General features: G+C 44.1%; 1 protein-coding gene across 1 annotated transcript; it reads right to left on the bottom strand.

The window, feature by feature from the left end:
- Window positions 1-8,814: 8,814 nt before the first annotated feature.
- CTSL (cathepsin L) lies at window positions 8,815-14,227 on the bottom strand. The gene is made up of 8 exons (XM_035565310.2): window positions 14,111-14,227; window positions 13,512-13,647; window positions 13,027-13,149; window positions 12,792-12,947; window positions 12,232-12,456; window positions 10,469-10,637; window positions 10,029-10,146; window positions 8,815-9,223 (listed from the first exon to the last, which is right to left on the bottom strand). The coding sequence occupies exons 2-8, from the start codon at window positions 13,635-13,637 to the stop codon at window positions 9,124-9,126; spliced, it is 1,017 nt and encodes a 338-aa protein (XP_035421203.1). The 5' UTR covers window positions 13,638-13,647; window positions 14,111-14,227; the 3' UTR covers window positions 8,815-9,123.
- Between the last annotated feature and the right edge of the window lie 273 nt (window positions 14,228-14,500).

Genomic DNA, 14,500 nt, shown 5'->3' with positions numbered 1-14,500 from the left:
GAAAGTTTGTGTTGTGGTGGGCACACACACTGTAGTGACTAAGATCTGTGCTTCTTTGTGGACAGTTACACCATTATATGAATACTGTGATGTTTCAGTGGCTTACAGTCAGCACAAACACACCGTAGCTGCCTTTATTTCAGCATGGTTTCATAGCAGAATCTGTGTATAATCCCAGCTGGTAGCCTTTCCATGACTTGTCTTTTTTTTTATCCCCCCCCCCAGTATGCACCACAAGCACCTGTTGGCGCAGGACCTAGTGCTGGGTAGCCGATCTTACAAACAATTGCAGTTCTGGAAGCTGTTGATGCTCAAATGATAAAGCTCACAGTTTGTGGGCTGCTGGGTGGCTGGTATGCAGAAAGAGATCAGTATCTTCTCCGAAAGGAGAATAATCTCATTTCAATTGGCAACCCATGCAAACCCCAAACACAGATTAAGCAAGCAGCAACTTTCTCTGGTGTGCACCGTGGTTTTTCTTCACCAGTGTCCCATCTGACCTATAGCACCCGCACGGTTCTCCTAAATATTTATATAGCTGCTGTCACATCTAGCACAACCCTGCCACTGGATGACCCCGTGGCAGGACAAGGGGTTACCACGACCCAGAGAAGGGCAGGAGGGACCAGGAAGGAGCAGAGCACCACCGGGAGGCAGCGGGCATCGCTCCGGGCTGGCGATAGCATCTCTCACTGCTGGATCTGGAAGCAGCCCTCCTCACACCGCCAGGACGGGGTTTAAAGTTTCCCTTCCCAGTGCAATACCCGTTCAGGACATTTCTTCAGAGCTATCTGGCACAAACCGCAGGATGCCTGTGGTACAGGGTCACTACCTACGAAGCCCTTGCATTACTAGGCCGCAACTTCCCCTCATGGTCAGCTGTCAGGATGTGGGAGGGCATCCAGACAGCTGAGAGAATGAGAGACAGAATTTATTTTTTAAGAAGCTAGAAGCGATATTTAGTGATATGAGAGGTGAGAAAGGGGACACACCACCAGCTGCCTTCAAAGCTGATGGAGAACTAGGGAACAGAGCAGCCACCAGTGCTGACCACTGCTCAAGGCAAAGACACTTTGCCTCCACTTACAGGAGCAGCTGATGCTTTATATTACACCTCAGGCTGGCACCAGCATTACACACAACCGAAAATCCACAAAAAATCAAGTACATGAAGAAACAGAACTGCATTTAAATATTAGTTTACACATGTTCCATTATATCATTTTTTAACTTGAAGCATTTTTTTTTGGTACAAAATTATATATAAACCAACTCCAGCTTGATTCCCTGATACTTTTGGAGAAGGATGTGGAAAGCAAAGTATAGAAGTTGTGTTGTACCAAGTTGACAAACATGATTTTCTTAAAGCGCTGTTTTCCTACTCGCTGCCAAACCAAATTCATATTTCCAATGTCAGGACAAATTTTCACCTATTTCAGAAGTAAAATGAAAGTGAACTACCTACATCTGGTCGTATCCAATAACAGAAGAAAACACAGCAACCCCTGCCACTAAAAAATGAGCAGTGGTTTTGCCAATTACTTTGATTAGAAATTAAGTTAGCCTGAACAACCAGCCACAGAGAAGAACAGCAGGCCTTGTGACTGAAATCACAAGACTGGGGATTAGAAGGCAGGTTTGGGCTGGCAGGGATCCCAGCAGGCTGCTGCCCCACAAACCCAGCGTGGCAGGGAGGTGGCTGCCGGCCTGCAGCAGGAGATCACTGCTGCTCCAAGTCTCTAAGGGCACCAAACTATTCCCTGGTAGCAGCAAAATCTTCCCTGAGAAAGCAAGACAGCTGGTATGGGGTTGCTCTTTGAAATACTGGATCAGATGCAGCTTTGAGCATTTACATCGAAAGTCTGTATTTTCTTCTGCTCTGCACAAAACATACGTGCAGGGAGTTCTGTTGCTTTCTAATAAATCCAAGTGATATTTCTGGCAAAATCAGGCAAGACTTTTTGTCATGTATAAAGTGGAAGCAGTATACCACAAGATGATTACAAAGAACAAGAAAGAGCTCTTTGTTTAACTTAATTGCATTACCCAGGTTCATAGTGAGAAAAGGGTGATCAGTACATATGGAACAGAAGAGAGAGATAAACAAGAGGAAAGATGGCAAGATTGTTAACGCCTGCATGACTTCAAAGACCTAACTGCCTATTTTCCAGAGATATCCAAGCTTTGAATGTGAGTAACACAGGAAGAAAAATTAACACAAAGACAGGGTCTTCATACAAACAGCTACTCAGAGGTACAGAAGCTCACACATTTTAAGGAGACAGTGCCTGCTGCTCCTTGTCATCATGGACAATGCTCAGAAAATCCATGCATTTCTACCAGAAAGAGGTTTTGTTCCTGCAAATACAGATTTTCTGATTTTTTTTTTCTGATTCCAGAAAACATAAAAATAAAGACCTCAGACCAAGCCTGTGTTTAGATTACACGGCTCCACTGAACTCAATACTTGATGGAACATGATAAATCATTTTTCCCTATGAGATCCACCCTGCAGAGTTGCTCCCACTCAATGCAATGACTTGCCTCACGGTTTTGCAGGATCTTGGTCATCAGAGGCCGAGTGGTTTTCTGGAAGCAGCTTTTACAGTTCTGTTCACAGCTATCGATTAAGGGAGTTTGGGGAGCCCGCTGCAGGGGGTGTTGGCCACAAGAGCTAAGGACTCACTTGTCGACAAATGGAGTTTGGCCTGAACGCTGTTGTCAGCTGCCGTGCAGATCACCCGGTGAGTATTTTATCACTTCTGAAGAGAGGCCTCCCCGGAGGAGATAATTCGCCCTCTCATTACACACTCAGCTGTGGGCTGTGCTGGGGCTGAACCTGCGGGCCAGCCTAATCCCAGCCCGGGGCACGAGGGTTCCCAAGACCCTGTTGATCCAGCCCTGCGCTGTCAGCACATGCCCAGGAAAGGAAAGAGTCAGCTTGTCCCCACACCCAGCAAAACTGCAGCACTGCTCTCACCGTCACGTGCTCTAAAAGCATAACTCTCAGACACAGACGTGCCCGGCGCTCGCGGGGTGACGCGCTGTGTTTTGCCCTTTTGGTGGTCTGGCTTCCTGTTTTGTCCCTAAATGGGAAAATTTCTCCCTCTTTCAACAACCTGGCATGATTTATTACTCCAGCACGGGGAGAGGAAAAGGAGACTGACTGCTAAAATGAGAAGAAAGCAGGGGAGATATGTGTAAGAGAAAGGGCCAGGCAGACAAAAGATCTTAAATTTAAACCTAGTAAAAGGAAAAAAGAAAACTTGGATGTTTACTTTTGGCTCTGCTGAAGTTATGCTGGGAAAAAACAAAGCCAAATGAGGACACCAGCATTCTCTCACATGTACATGCACAGCTGCTAATCAGCTACACAACCTCTGGCAGGCGGCTTCATTGCTTTTGGCCTTTTGCCTCTCCCACCCTTCAGCTGTGTGTCAGTTTAGATTAAAACCTTGGTGGGAAGAGAGATTTTCTTGCTTTTTGGTTTACAGGACACCCAGCAAAATGGGACTACAGTTTGTTCAAATACCTGGAGATACTGCAATTGAACTAACATTTCGTAATGATTCCTAATGGGCTTCCAATGACCACAGGCTTCCTTCTGAAATTCACTGTTCTAATATGGGAGAGATGTGATCAAACCTTGCAACAGTGCTGAATCAGAAGACACAGGTGTTCTCCACTTCTTCCTGTGACAAGCAAATTACAGCAGAAGGGCAGCAGTATTTGTTTTCAAACATTGCACAAAGGCATTTAACTTCTATATAAACACAAACAGAAGTTTCTTTCAACTACAAGAGTGTTATTATAAAAGTCTCCAAAAGCCAATGCAATTTCATATAACAGCTGATGTTTTCAGTATGTATTTTCTATTAAAAAATAAAAGCCTCAAAACAACCAACCAACCAACAACAACAAAAAAAACCTGTCAGCCAGTGCTTCGTGCTTGAATGGAGGAAAGCAAACTGCAATGTTAGTAAACATGGCTGAACAGAAGGAATGTTAAAAAGGCTGTTGAGAAAAAACTTGCATTCACATTTCTTGCATTGCTATGATATTATGGCAAAAGATTTTGGTAGGCAATTGGACATAAGCATACCTAGCAAAACTAGACACCTATGTATACAGCAATAAACTATTCAAAGAGCCGCATGGGCAGACGCTTCTGGGATTTTCCACGACTTATCAGACTCACACATTGATATATTACAGAGAGAAGCAGCAGCATTCCTTCATAAGTTTGAAAAAACACCTACAACTCAGCTGCTTTGAAGCCACTTTTATTTCACTTGACTTTTGGATTTTAAGCAAAAACAAATGTGTTCCAAGAAATATACTACAGCCTAATGACCAGTTGCAAGCAGTTCTCGACATCTCATCTCAGCATGAAGTTCCCAGACACACTAAGCTGCTTTGAGGATCTAACCCAGGATGTATTTTAAACGTGGTTATATCACTGCATGCATGCTATGCAGGAAGCTTTCATTAGTAGTTGAAAGAAATCAACTTAATCATTAAAATCAGAACTTAGTCAGAATAGTTCCACTGCAGTTCCTGAGACTGCTACTGATGGTAGACACGTAAAATACTAGCTGCAACAGCTTCAGAGAGCCCTCTGTGGCACCTGAGGAGAGCACTCCCAGACCCCTCTTGCCCTGGGGAAACACACATTAACACAGACAAATAGCTCTGAAACACAAAGTTAATTCCAGGTGAATGTCCAAAGTGTATCAGACATCATTAAGCATATGGACAACCTTTACCAGGCTGGAAAACACACTCTTCCTTGCTCAGATCTCAGCCTAACCACAGCCTTTCCTCTGAGGCCCTCACAAAGCCAGCCTCCCCAGGAAACATTTTCTGAATGTGGCTGGGGAAGGCAACAGCTCACTCTTTGACTTTGCTCCATCTTTAAACACTTCTTCCCAAGTGAGAAAGGCTGCAGAGGGTGAGGTGGCAGGAATCAGAGCTGCAGCACCACATCTGACAACACGCTTATATTTCTAAGACATCTGCTTCCCAGCATCACTCTACTGGGAAAGGTTTCACTGAGAAGTATGTTTTGGGTCTCCTGGAGGAGGCGAGAATTGTAAGTGAACAAAACAAAGAAGCAGCATTTTAAAAAGAAGCCAGTATGTGATTTATTTAAATGTCTGCCTTCATGGTTTCTTTGGCCCTTGACTCAGAAAGATTGGTGGCATCTCTTCAACAGACACTAGCATGGTGAAAACAAGAATTACTGTAGAAATCAAGTTTCAAGACCACAGAAAAACAAAGTTATTCACATTAGCATGAAAAAAAGCAAATAAAATAGTCATGTTACCTGTGAACACAAGTGAAGATGCATCCTCCGAGGCCCCTAAAATAACAAAATTAACCCATCCATGGATCTCCAACAAGCGGCCAACACTTCTCCTCCCTAAAGGTTGTGTTCCTAGTCTGTATTCAGAGGAGACTCACTGAAGGTTATCTAGGTTCAATTTTGTGAATAAAACCTTTGGGAAGTGAATTTTGTGCCTGATTATTTCCTTCCTTCCACATGCTTTATGTACCCCTTCACTTACCTGAAATGTGACTCATGATTTCAACTTTCAACAGAGGGAGATGAAAAATATTTTGTTATCACAGTCCTTCAAAATATTTTGAAAATTGCTTTCCTGCATGGATTGGGCAGGGCGTTAATAGGCTTATTTAATTAACACTATTAATGTTTGGAAATGGATTAAACATTAAAAAAAATTAAAACCAACACTTATTAAAGATAAATGAAGTTCCATTTTGCTTAGCATTCACAGATAGGATGAGAAAATGGCTGTTTTTAAAGAGAAAAGGAATAGCTTCCTGCATGATAATTAATTTCACATTGGAATTCAAAGAATGACCACTTCATATATAAGTGGAATAATTTCTTTTCATGGCTCTCCTTGCTTCAGGAGTCTTTCTGTTTATAATCCTATCACCAGCTACAAAGAAATACAGTCATTGCCAGACTGGAGAAACTGTCTTACAATACATTTAGAACAGGCCCAGTTTCCCAAGCAGGAGCACACAGAAACCCAATGCAAAACCTTGTTTCTTCCTAAGTATAACTAAAACAGTTCATGTGCACAACAAGATGAAAGCAAGCAATGATTGCACAGCTTAATCACTGTATATAATGGCATTCCACCAAACACGTAACATAGTGCCCAAATCACGTATTTAGATGTGAGTGAATTACGACCCCATTAGCAACATCAGTAACTCTTAATTTAGATAGGACCTAAATAGGACAGTTTAGGCAGAGCATTTTATTACTAAGATGTGCACATTAGGATCTTTTAAAATGATACATCTTGTGGTAAATGTAACTATTGCTATCAGAAGGAATATAAAACCAAAGAAAGTCCTCAAAAAGTCTTGGAAACAAATATGTAGGAACATAGTCATACACAGCTTTAATTACACATAGTCTTCTGGAAACAACTCAGAAGCTTTGTGTGTGCATACGTATAAGGTACATTTGTTTTGTCTTTAGAAAGGAGCAACTCTGAAGAGATACAACACTTTCCCCAACAGGACACATACCCATTGGCTACTTTATAATAATACTTTTAGAGAAAATGGAACAAAATTCTTCAGAAGATAGAGCAAATGGAATAGAATCACAAAAATGGATTTAGAGCAAGTATTGAAGAATAATGGGTTTTAAATTTCTACCAGTGTGCATAAACGCAACTTACAAAAAGTTTAATGTTTAGTGTCATGTAAGGCAACCTTGGGTGAAGCTGTTACTTAAGATGACTGTGTAAATATTAGTTATCTGCACGACCCGATTTACCCTATCCCCTTCTCGATTATTCCCCTCAGAAGAGAGGACGTTCAGCCAGAACAGTCAGCAAGTTTTAATGCGTACAGATAGCTGTATTATCACATTTTATTTCTAAAAAAGTCATAAGCTGATGCCTCTTTTGTAAGCTATGTTCCCATTCATGTGCATACATCCTTAGAAAGTTATTTCCTTTTCATTTCCTATCTGTTCATAAACAGTATTGTGTTTTCCCAGCAACTTTTAGTAACCTTGGCCTTTGGAACCAAATACCTTTCTTCACTGCCCATTTTTTTGCAGCAGTTCAAGTACTAGCAGGCTTCATTTTGGGTATCACTGGGTATTTTATCTTCCTATTTGCACAACGATAGAAAACCAGTAACATCTTACAACCCCCATTACAAATTGCTGGGAGAGACAGGTTTCTGTCCACTCCCAGTTCTGGGGTAGCAAGAATGAAAATCACCTAGTGCATGTGGAGCTTACACAGTCACTTCCCTGGCAGCAGTTTGATCTCGCCTCCTGAACGTACAGACCACTGACATTTCCTTCTAAACTTAATCCTTATGGCGACCACCAGCTGATTTCCTTCCTCCTTTGTTTCCTCCGTAGCTCCCACCAAGCAGCGTGGATGCTCTCCATAACAGGCATAGCAAGTCAGCCTAATAGCTCCGTTCTAACCGGTATTTCTGCTCTGTGGCTTGCTAGGTAGCCACTGGGCTATGGGAGGCTCTTCCTTTTAAAAAAATTGTTTGCAGGGAGATTCAGATTGAAAGAATTCATCTTTAAGAAGTACATAGACACACTCACAGCTGAACAGTAGTTAAGTTTTGGTTATTCTAGATTCCTGATTTTTTTTTTCTTTCAAGAAAGATTTAGGAACTGCTAGCTTAAGACTTATTGTCTCCACAGTACGGAAATTCAGCTTCCGTAACTTGTAGTTCAAGCGTTCCCTTGTGTGCGTGGCTATCAGACTCAGGAGAAATACTGTACATGAAAATCCATGGCTTCATAAACCACAAACCTGTGCTGGCTCTGCCAGTATCCTTCCCCTCCTGCCTAAATACAACAGGGGGTAAGTCAACACCCAAAATCCAAGGCAAGACTTCCCCCAGCAGATGTTTTTGGTATTGCTAATTATCTTGTCAGTACAGGAACTACCAGTACCCAATACATATCTAAACAACGCTATCTAACAGCAGCTGGTAGCCATGTTTCAACATTACATATTTGCACCGGAAAGAAACCCTCTGAGGGGAGGTACAGGGCATAATTTAAGTCACAGTGCCATCAAGCATACCCAAGGTCTAAATAGGAGTGGCTAACTCCAGTTTCCACAGGACAAGAGTTGTTCCCCTCCCCGCCCCCCCTTTCCCTAACTGAAGCTGTGGTAGAGGTAGGAGGAAAAAAAAAAAAAAAAACAGTGAACACACCACAAGCCAGCAACAAGCTCTCTCTTTGAACAGGGTATTTGCTTTGAGTCTTCTTGCTGTACCCTATAATGCTCCAGAGACACCTGCCCTAGACGAGCCAGTGTGGTACTTCAGGGCAGGGTGAGAAAACACTGGGGCTAGAACTTGCTTAGCTGCAATACCATAACCAGATGCCACATGCAGGACGTGAAAATACTCAAGATCTTTGCTATAAAGTATTAAAAGCCACAGAGACAGTATTGCCCCTAGGTCACAGGACTGAACCAACATTCACTCACAACCAAATTGCAGGAGAGCAAGCAGGTTCAAGGAATGAGGATCAAATTTTTCAATCACTTTTTTAGTAAAAACTTTTTAGTAAAAAAGTAAAAAGCTTTTTACTTTTTTAGTACTTTTTTTCTGCTGTCCCTTGCAAATTCGCATCACAAATACTACATTCCATTTTATAACTGCTTTTAGCCATTTCCAAACAGTTACAAAAATGCAACTGATGAAAAGATAGACTTCCATTATGATTAAGGATGCCTAACAGATGAGATCCAAGTGGAAAAAACAGACCAAAAAGCCAAGTCACCTGTACACACTAAAGTGTTTATTTAAAAAGTAAACTGTTGGGCACATTGAAATTAAAAAAAGAAAAATACATAGAAGAATCTATTAGATTAAGCAGTTGAAAGGCAGCAATATTACAAGCTGTTTACATACCAACATATACATTAATTTAAAACAAGTGGCATGTCACCAACATGTAAAACAGACTTCAAAAGTTACAAAAATCAAGTTGACTTTTTGAAGAATATGAGTCTACCACATGTGTGAACATGGGTTTGGTCATTCAGTTTAAAATCCCCTTTTGCACTGAAATGTTCAGTCTTCAAATTATACAAGTGGATAACTAGCAGCTGTTGCTATTCCACAGTGGTTCTTCCTGTCTTTGGCCATGTAGATATATCCTTTGTCACCCCACTTCTCACCCCAGCTGAAATCAGAAGTAAAAGGTTTATTTTCATATCCTGAAAGACTTATTTATCATTCTCCCCCTGCCCTCCCAAAGTGTTTATACTGAAAACTGCTGCCTTCTGCCTTCAGGTAAAATTGAAAAAGCTGGAACAAAATTGCTTTCCAGAAAAAAAAGCATGTTACAGAAGAATCACCCCAAGCTCACAGAAACAGTGCAGCTGTCCTCTTGCTGCGTGGAGAACTCAGAGTGCAAACCTGGATTACAGGTACTTGAAGCTCAGACACTGCTCCCAGACAACTATAAGGGAGGACAAAGACTGCAAGCAGCACGAGGGCGGTGCCCCAGTAATACGGAGAGCATGAGACAAACTCATGTGATGTGCCCTTCAGCATTAATATGTTGTTTTCCCTCCAGACTAGGAGGGTAACTCCATTTTTAAAGTTCAAATGTTAACCTATTTCACACAAGCGAGCAGTCCCACTGCTTCTGAAATTCCATTACCTCTGCCACTGCCACAACCTGTTTTTCCTCCTGCTCCCCATGCAACTCCAACATCTACTAGCTCTATGAGCTGCTCCAGTACCAAGCTCTCTCAAATTAACTGAAAATGCAGAAGAATGAGATTACTGCTTGGGACTTGCTGTCAGACAGCCAGCATCCTGAGCTGGCTTTTAACTTTTGCCATGCAATGCCCTGAGAACAATCTCCAGACTTTCTCTATGCAGATTTCAGCTGTTGTTACTTCCCCCTTATCCCAAGAGAGGAACTACTCTCCCTCCTCTGCCACCCCCAGAAAGCACCAGGCAAAGAAAAAAAATCTTACCTGTTCTTCACAATCCAGTATTTCTTCCCATCTACGTCTTCACCCTCAAAACCATAACCTACAACCAGAACACCATGGTCCAAGTCTTCACTGCTACAGTCCGGTTCATAGTAGATACCTGAGAGGGTGTAAGTTCACATGTAAGTAAGCTCTCCTACAGGAAACCCTTCTTCCCCACCAGGATCCTTGTGTTTCAAACTGTGTTGCACAGCTTCTTGAGATAGTCAGAGCAGAGTGACAAGTGAAACGTATCACTGGGAGAAACTAAGGAACAAGTACAAACATATGCAAGAGAGGTACCAAGTGTGGGAACCTGGACTAGAATTAAAAGGACTCTCGATTGTGTCCTACATCAGTTTTCTCTGCTCATTAAACTGAAGGGTAATGAATAATAAGTATTCAAAAAGTTCTCTGCATGCAAATTGCTAACAAATTCCCACCTGACTGATAAAACTGGAATGAAGAGTGGCCTGCATCAATAGCAACAGACACTGGACCCACAGCTGCTACTGCTTTCATGAGAGCTCTTTCATGTCCTTGGGGGATGTCAACAAAGCCAGTGTCATTAGCAGCATTGTACTCTGCCTTGTAGCGACAGTCTTCATCATCCTGAATAAAAAAAGTCATAGTTATTACATAGTTCTCTAGTTTACACACAGGTGAACACAGGAACTACCAGACATTCCAGAAATCCACTGCCTTGAAAGCAAAAGACTGAAGAGGATCTGGTTGTTCCAGCAGCGCTCTGAAAGGAGAAGACCAGAAGGAAAACAGAGAAGCGGCTTTTGAGTTTCTCAAAGATACAGAAAAAGTAAAATGCAAAGGACAGTAGGGCCCATAAGGAAAGCTTTACTGGGATGCAGAGGACCATCACATCCTGGAACACTGCATTCTTTGGTAGGCAGGACAAATCTCTTTTCAGAGAGGATGAAGCCCAGAATGCATTAATAGGCAATGGAAGAGAGCCAAGTATTCATTAATTACAAAGCAGTCCAGAAACTGCTCATTGAGCAAGCACTTAAATCCACAATTTTAGTCTGTCAGAGTTTGGAAAACTGTACAGAATGACTTGGAAGTTACTCAATATTATATGGATTTACAGCACTCCTGTATTTTGGGCTGCTTCTTTGCTTTTTTATTTATTTATAATTTTTTTTTTTTTTTTTTTTTTTTTTACACACACACACAGACTGAACCATGTGTAGCACAGGCACTTACTTCAGAAGAGAGGCTTAATTTGCAAGTTTGGGCATTTGACATCAGAATAAAAGAGTTCGTGTCCCTGCTCTACCTGTGTGATAAGTTAGAACTCTCTAGAGCTCCTTAGTTGCCTCTCCAACTAAAGGAACATGGACACATGCCTCATATACTTACTTTTTGTACTGAGTAAGTTAAGCACTTCCTACGATCAACTGGAATCTCTGGAAGACCCAAGTTTGCCAAAAGGCAATTACAAAGATACAGGTAGACAGGAATTCAAATCCAATGGCTTCTGTGCTATTCACAGCGAATGGCACTGCTACTACACATTCAGTCAACAAAAAACTGCAAGACAAGATACTCTCTAGGGAGCACTACTCCAAGTCGTTTGTAAAAGCCCAAAGCTTAGACTCACATCACACCATTTATTACTGCTCTTTGGTCCTCTCATGCCTGTTGAGATTTTGGTAGATCATTAGAGGTGTTTTAGAAGTCTGCCCGTTATCTGCATTTATGCACATGTAGTCCAGAAGTAGAACATAAGGCACTGCCAACAACCACCTGAGAAGACTCGCACCGGCTCAAGAATTACTTGGTCTACAGGTAGCAATCCTGTAATAGCTTAGTTATGAGAAGTAGAATCGCACCCCTAAGATTAAGCAGCAGTTTTGACAAGAGGCAGGTCTTGGTTTTGTGTGTCAACCAAGATAAAGCGTAACATCTGATAGGAGGGCAGCAACGAGTGGGAGGAATAAAAATATTTGCTCTAGTTTTTCCAACTGGTCTGGTAAGATTGTGACCTCAAAGAACAATGTAGTATGTGATTCCGACTGAACCTGGGGCTAACAGACATTCTAGTTTTCTTTGGGAAGATGCGAGAGGAAAAGCAGATGCACTGATGGCTACTTAAGCACTTTCCTTTCCAGGGATGAGTTTCCCAACACATACAGTTTGTTCATACAAAAGATGCAACACATGCAGCAAGTTCAGCCATTACATTTACCTTCGCAGTGTATGGGTAGGATTCCTCTGAATCAATTCCCCCATTATCCTGCACATACTGGAAAGCCTGGTCCATGAGACCACCATTGCAACCTTGATTTCCTTCAGGGCGGGAGCAGTCCACCAGATTCTGTTCACTCAGTGAAACAAGCTTGCCAGTTTTTCTGAAGTGCTGTCCTTCGAGAGCTCCCGTAGTGCTGAAAGCCCAGCAAGAGCCACACTGACCCTGAAGCAAGAAGTGAAATCACAAGTTACAACTCTGACGGATTAGGCAATTACAGTTCCCATGTCACCAACCTAAACTTCAAAAAAGGCAAAAGCCGCAAGTCCAACTTCTGTTTCAAGCTCTCACTACGTTCAAGCAAAAACATTAAATTTCAGTTCTTAGACATTTAGTACAGAAGGACACCTAAACAGTTCCAACAGGGTACAGAAATTTTACTGAAATGAAGCTCAATTCAGTGTGCTTGCACTAGACTTCACAAGTGAACAGCACTTTTCCTGTAGGGAAATGAAGGCAGCATTCAGAAAACTGGTTAAAAATCAACCATCATAGAATACCTGGTCTTTAACTGGAGTTACATATCCTTTCTCTCTCCAGTCTACAGACCGTGGTGCTTCAAGGAAGCTGGGCTCAAGAAACTGGGATCCTCTGTACTTCCTTCCTGACTTCTTGTGTATATAGCCATTCATCAGCTGTCTGAACTCCTCAGTCGTCTGAAGAAAATTCAAGATATGCAGTCACCACCTATTACACACTTGTTTAGAAGTGGATGTTTCATATCTTAGTACATACCATGTCACCAAACTGATTCATTCCCAACTTGTAGCTGTGTTTTCCTAATGAGTGATCCAGATTATGGAGTTCAATCATTTTCAGATTCTTCTCCCACACCACTCTTCTCCAGCTTTCCTCTCTCTGAGGGACCAGAAAACAACATATTTCAAGGAGAAGGTTCAAACAGAATTTCACTTAAGTGATAGCTTTCTTTCTTATATCTTGTATACTCAGGCAAACGTAGACTCCTCCAGCAAAGAGCTGGAACACTGTTTCAGAGATGGTCATTTCACCACCCTCACACTAAAAGAGTACACTATCACTGGGTGTTTATATAAGTGAAGCAAAAGGACCTACGAAGAGGGGGATTATCTTTCACAAATGCAGACCGTAGCCAGTATTAAAACAAAGCAGTCATGACTCAGCTGATGGGGCCTGGCTGAGTGTGCTCAGTGTTTGCTGAGCTAAACACACGTCCCAGCGGCTGTCCGCCAGGCACTCACCTCATGATAGTCCTTACTGTGCCATGACTTCCACAGCTGCCAGTGGCCATCCAAGTCGGGATCTATTCTCGGCGCACCGAAGGCCAGCCCCAAGCACAGGGACAGCAGGGCGAGACACACGTTCATGTTGGCAAACCTACCGGGAATTAAGCAACACCGGTCGAACAAAAACAACATGCACACGGGACGTGTTTTGCTTCACAGCCTCTACTGCCGAGATACGAGGCTGGGAAAGGATGTGCTGGCCGACCACTGACTCTCCTCCTTTATAAACAGGCGGGGATAAACAAGATGAGCGCGGAGCCCGGTGCCGAGCCCTTCCACGCAGGGTCCCGGGGGCCGGCCGGGCTGCATACCCCGGGACCGGGAGCGGTCTCGGCGGCGGGGCCCTTCCCTTCCTTTCCCTTCCCTTCCTTTCCCTTCCCTCCCGTTCCCTCCCAGCCCCGCCGGGCGGTCCCCGGGAGCCTGCGGAATGGCGGCTCCGTGCCGCGGGCCCGCGCCGCCGCGGGATGGGAGCGGGGCCATGCGGGACCCCCGCCGCTCGCAGCGCCGCCTCCGGGGCTCCCCCTCTCCCCTTCCTTCCCTCCGACCCCGCTCACCTCGCTCAGCCCCGGCGCTGCCCTCCCCAGCTCCCGGCCCAGCAGTACCCAGGCCTGGGCGGCCCCGCGGCCCCTCTTATAGCCGCCGCGGCCGTGCCCGCCCCGCCGCCACGATTGGAGGCCGGGCCAAGACGGGCCGGGCCGGGCCGGGCCGAGCCGGGCCGGGCAGGGCAGCTCTGCACCGCCCGGAGGGGCACGGGCAGAGACCGAGGGGCCGAGCCGGCGCCTTGAGGGGGGGGCCTCCGGGTAGGATCAGGGCGACCCCGCGGCTCACATGCTGGGCCTGCCGTGGAGGCTCAGCTCGGGCTGCCCGAGGCGAAGCGGACGGCACGGCTTCGTCTGCTCGCCCTGTGTCCCCGGGAGGGTGACCGACCCTGCCCCGGGCAGGTC

This window comes from Cygnus atratus, chromosome Z (assembly GCF_013377495.2).
Source record: "Cygnus atratus isolate AKBS03 ecotype Queensland, Australia chromosome Z, CAtr_DNAZoo_HiC_assembly, whole genome shotgun sequence".
Taxonomy (NCBI): Eukaryota; Metazoa; Chordata; class Aves; order Anseriformes; family Anatidae; genus Cygnus; species Cygnus atratus.
This window is presented reverse-complemented; position numbering and strand designations above follow the sequence as displayed.

What these genes read in the sequence shown, in the direction of transcription:
- CTSL (XM_035565310.2), bottom strand. Translation starts at nt 13,637, where the DNA reads ATGAACGTGTGTCTCGCCCTGCTGTCCCTGTGCTTGGGGCTGGCCTTC. An exon ending in TGAATCAGTTTGGTGACATG is followed by an intron (nt 12,948 to 13,026) that starts GTATGTACTAAG and finishes AATTTTCTTCAG; the next exon opens with ACGACTGAGGAGTTCAGACA. An exon ending in TAACTCCAGTTAAAGACCAG is followed by an intron (nt 12,457 to 12,791) that starts GTATTCTATGAT and finishes TTCTTGCTTCAG; the next exon opens with GGTCAGTGTGGCTCTTGCTG.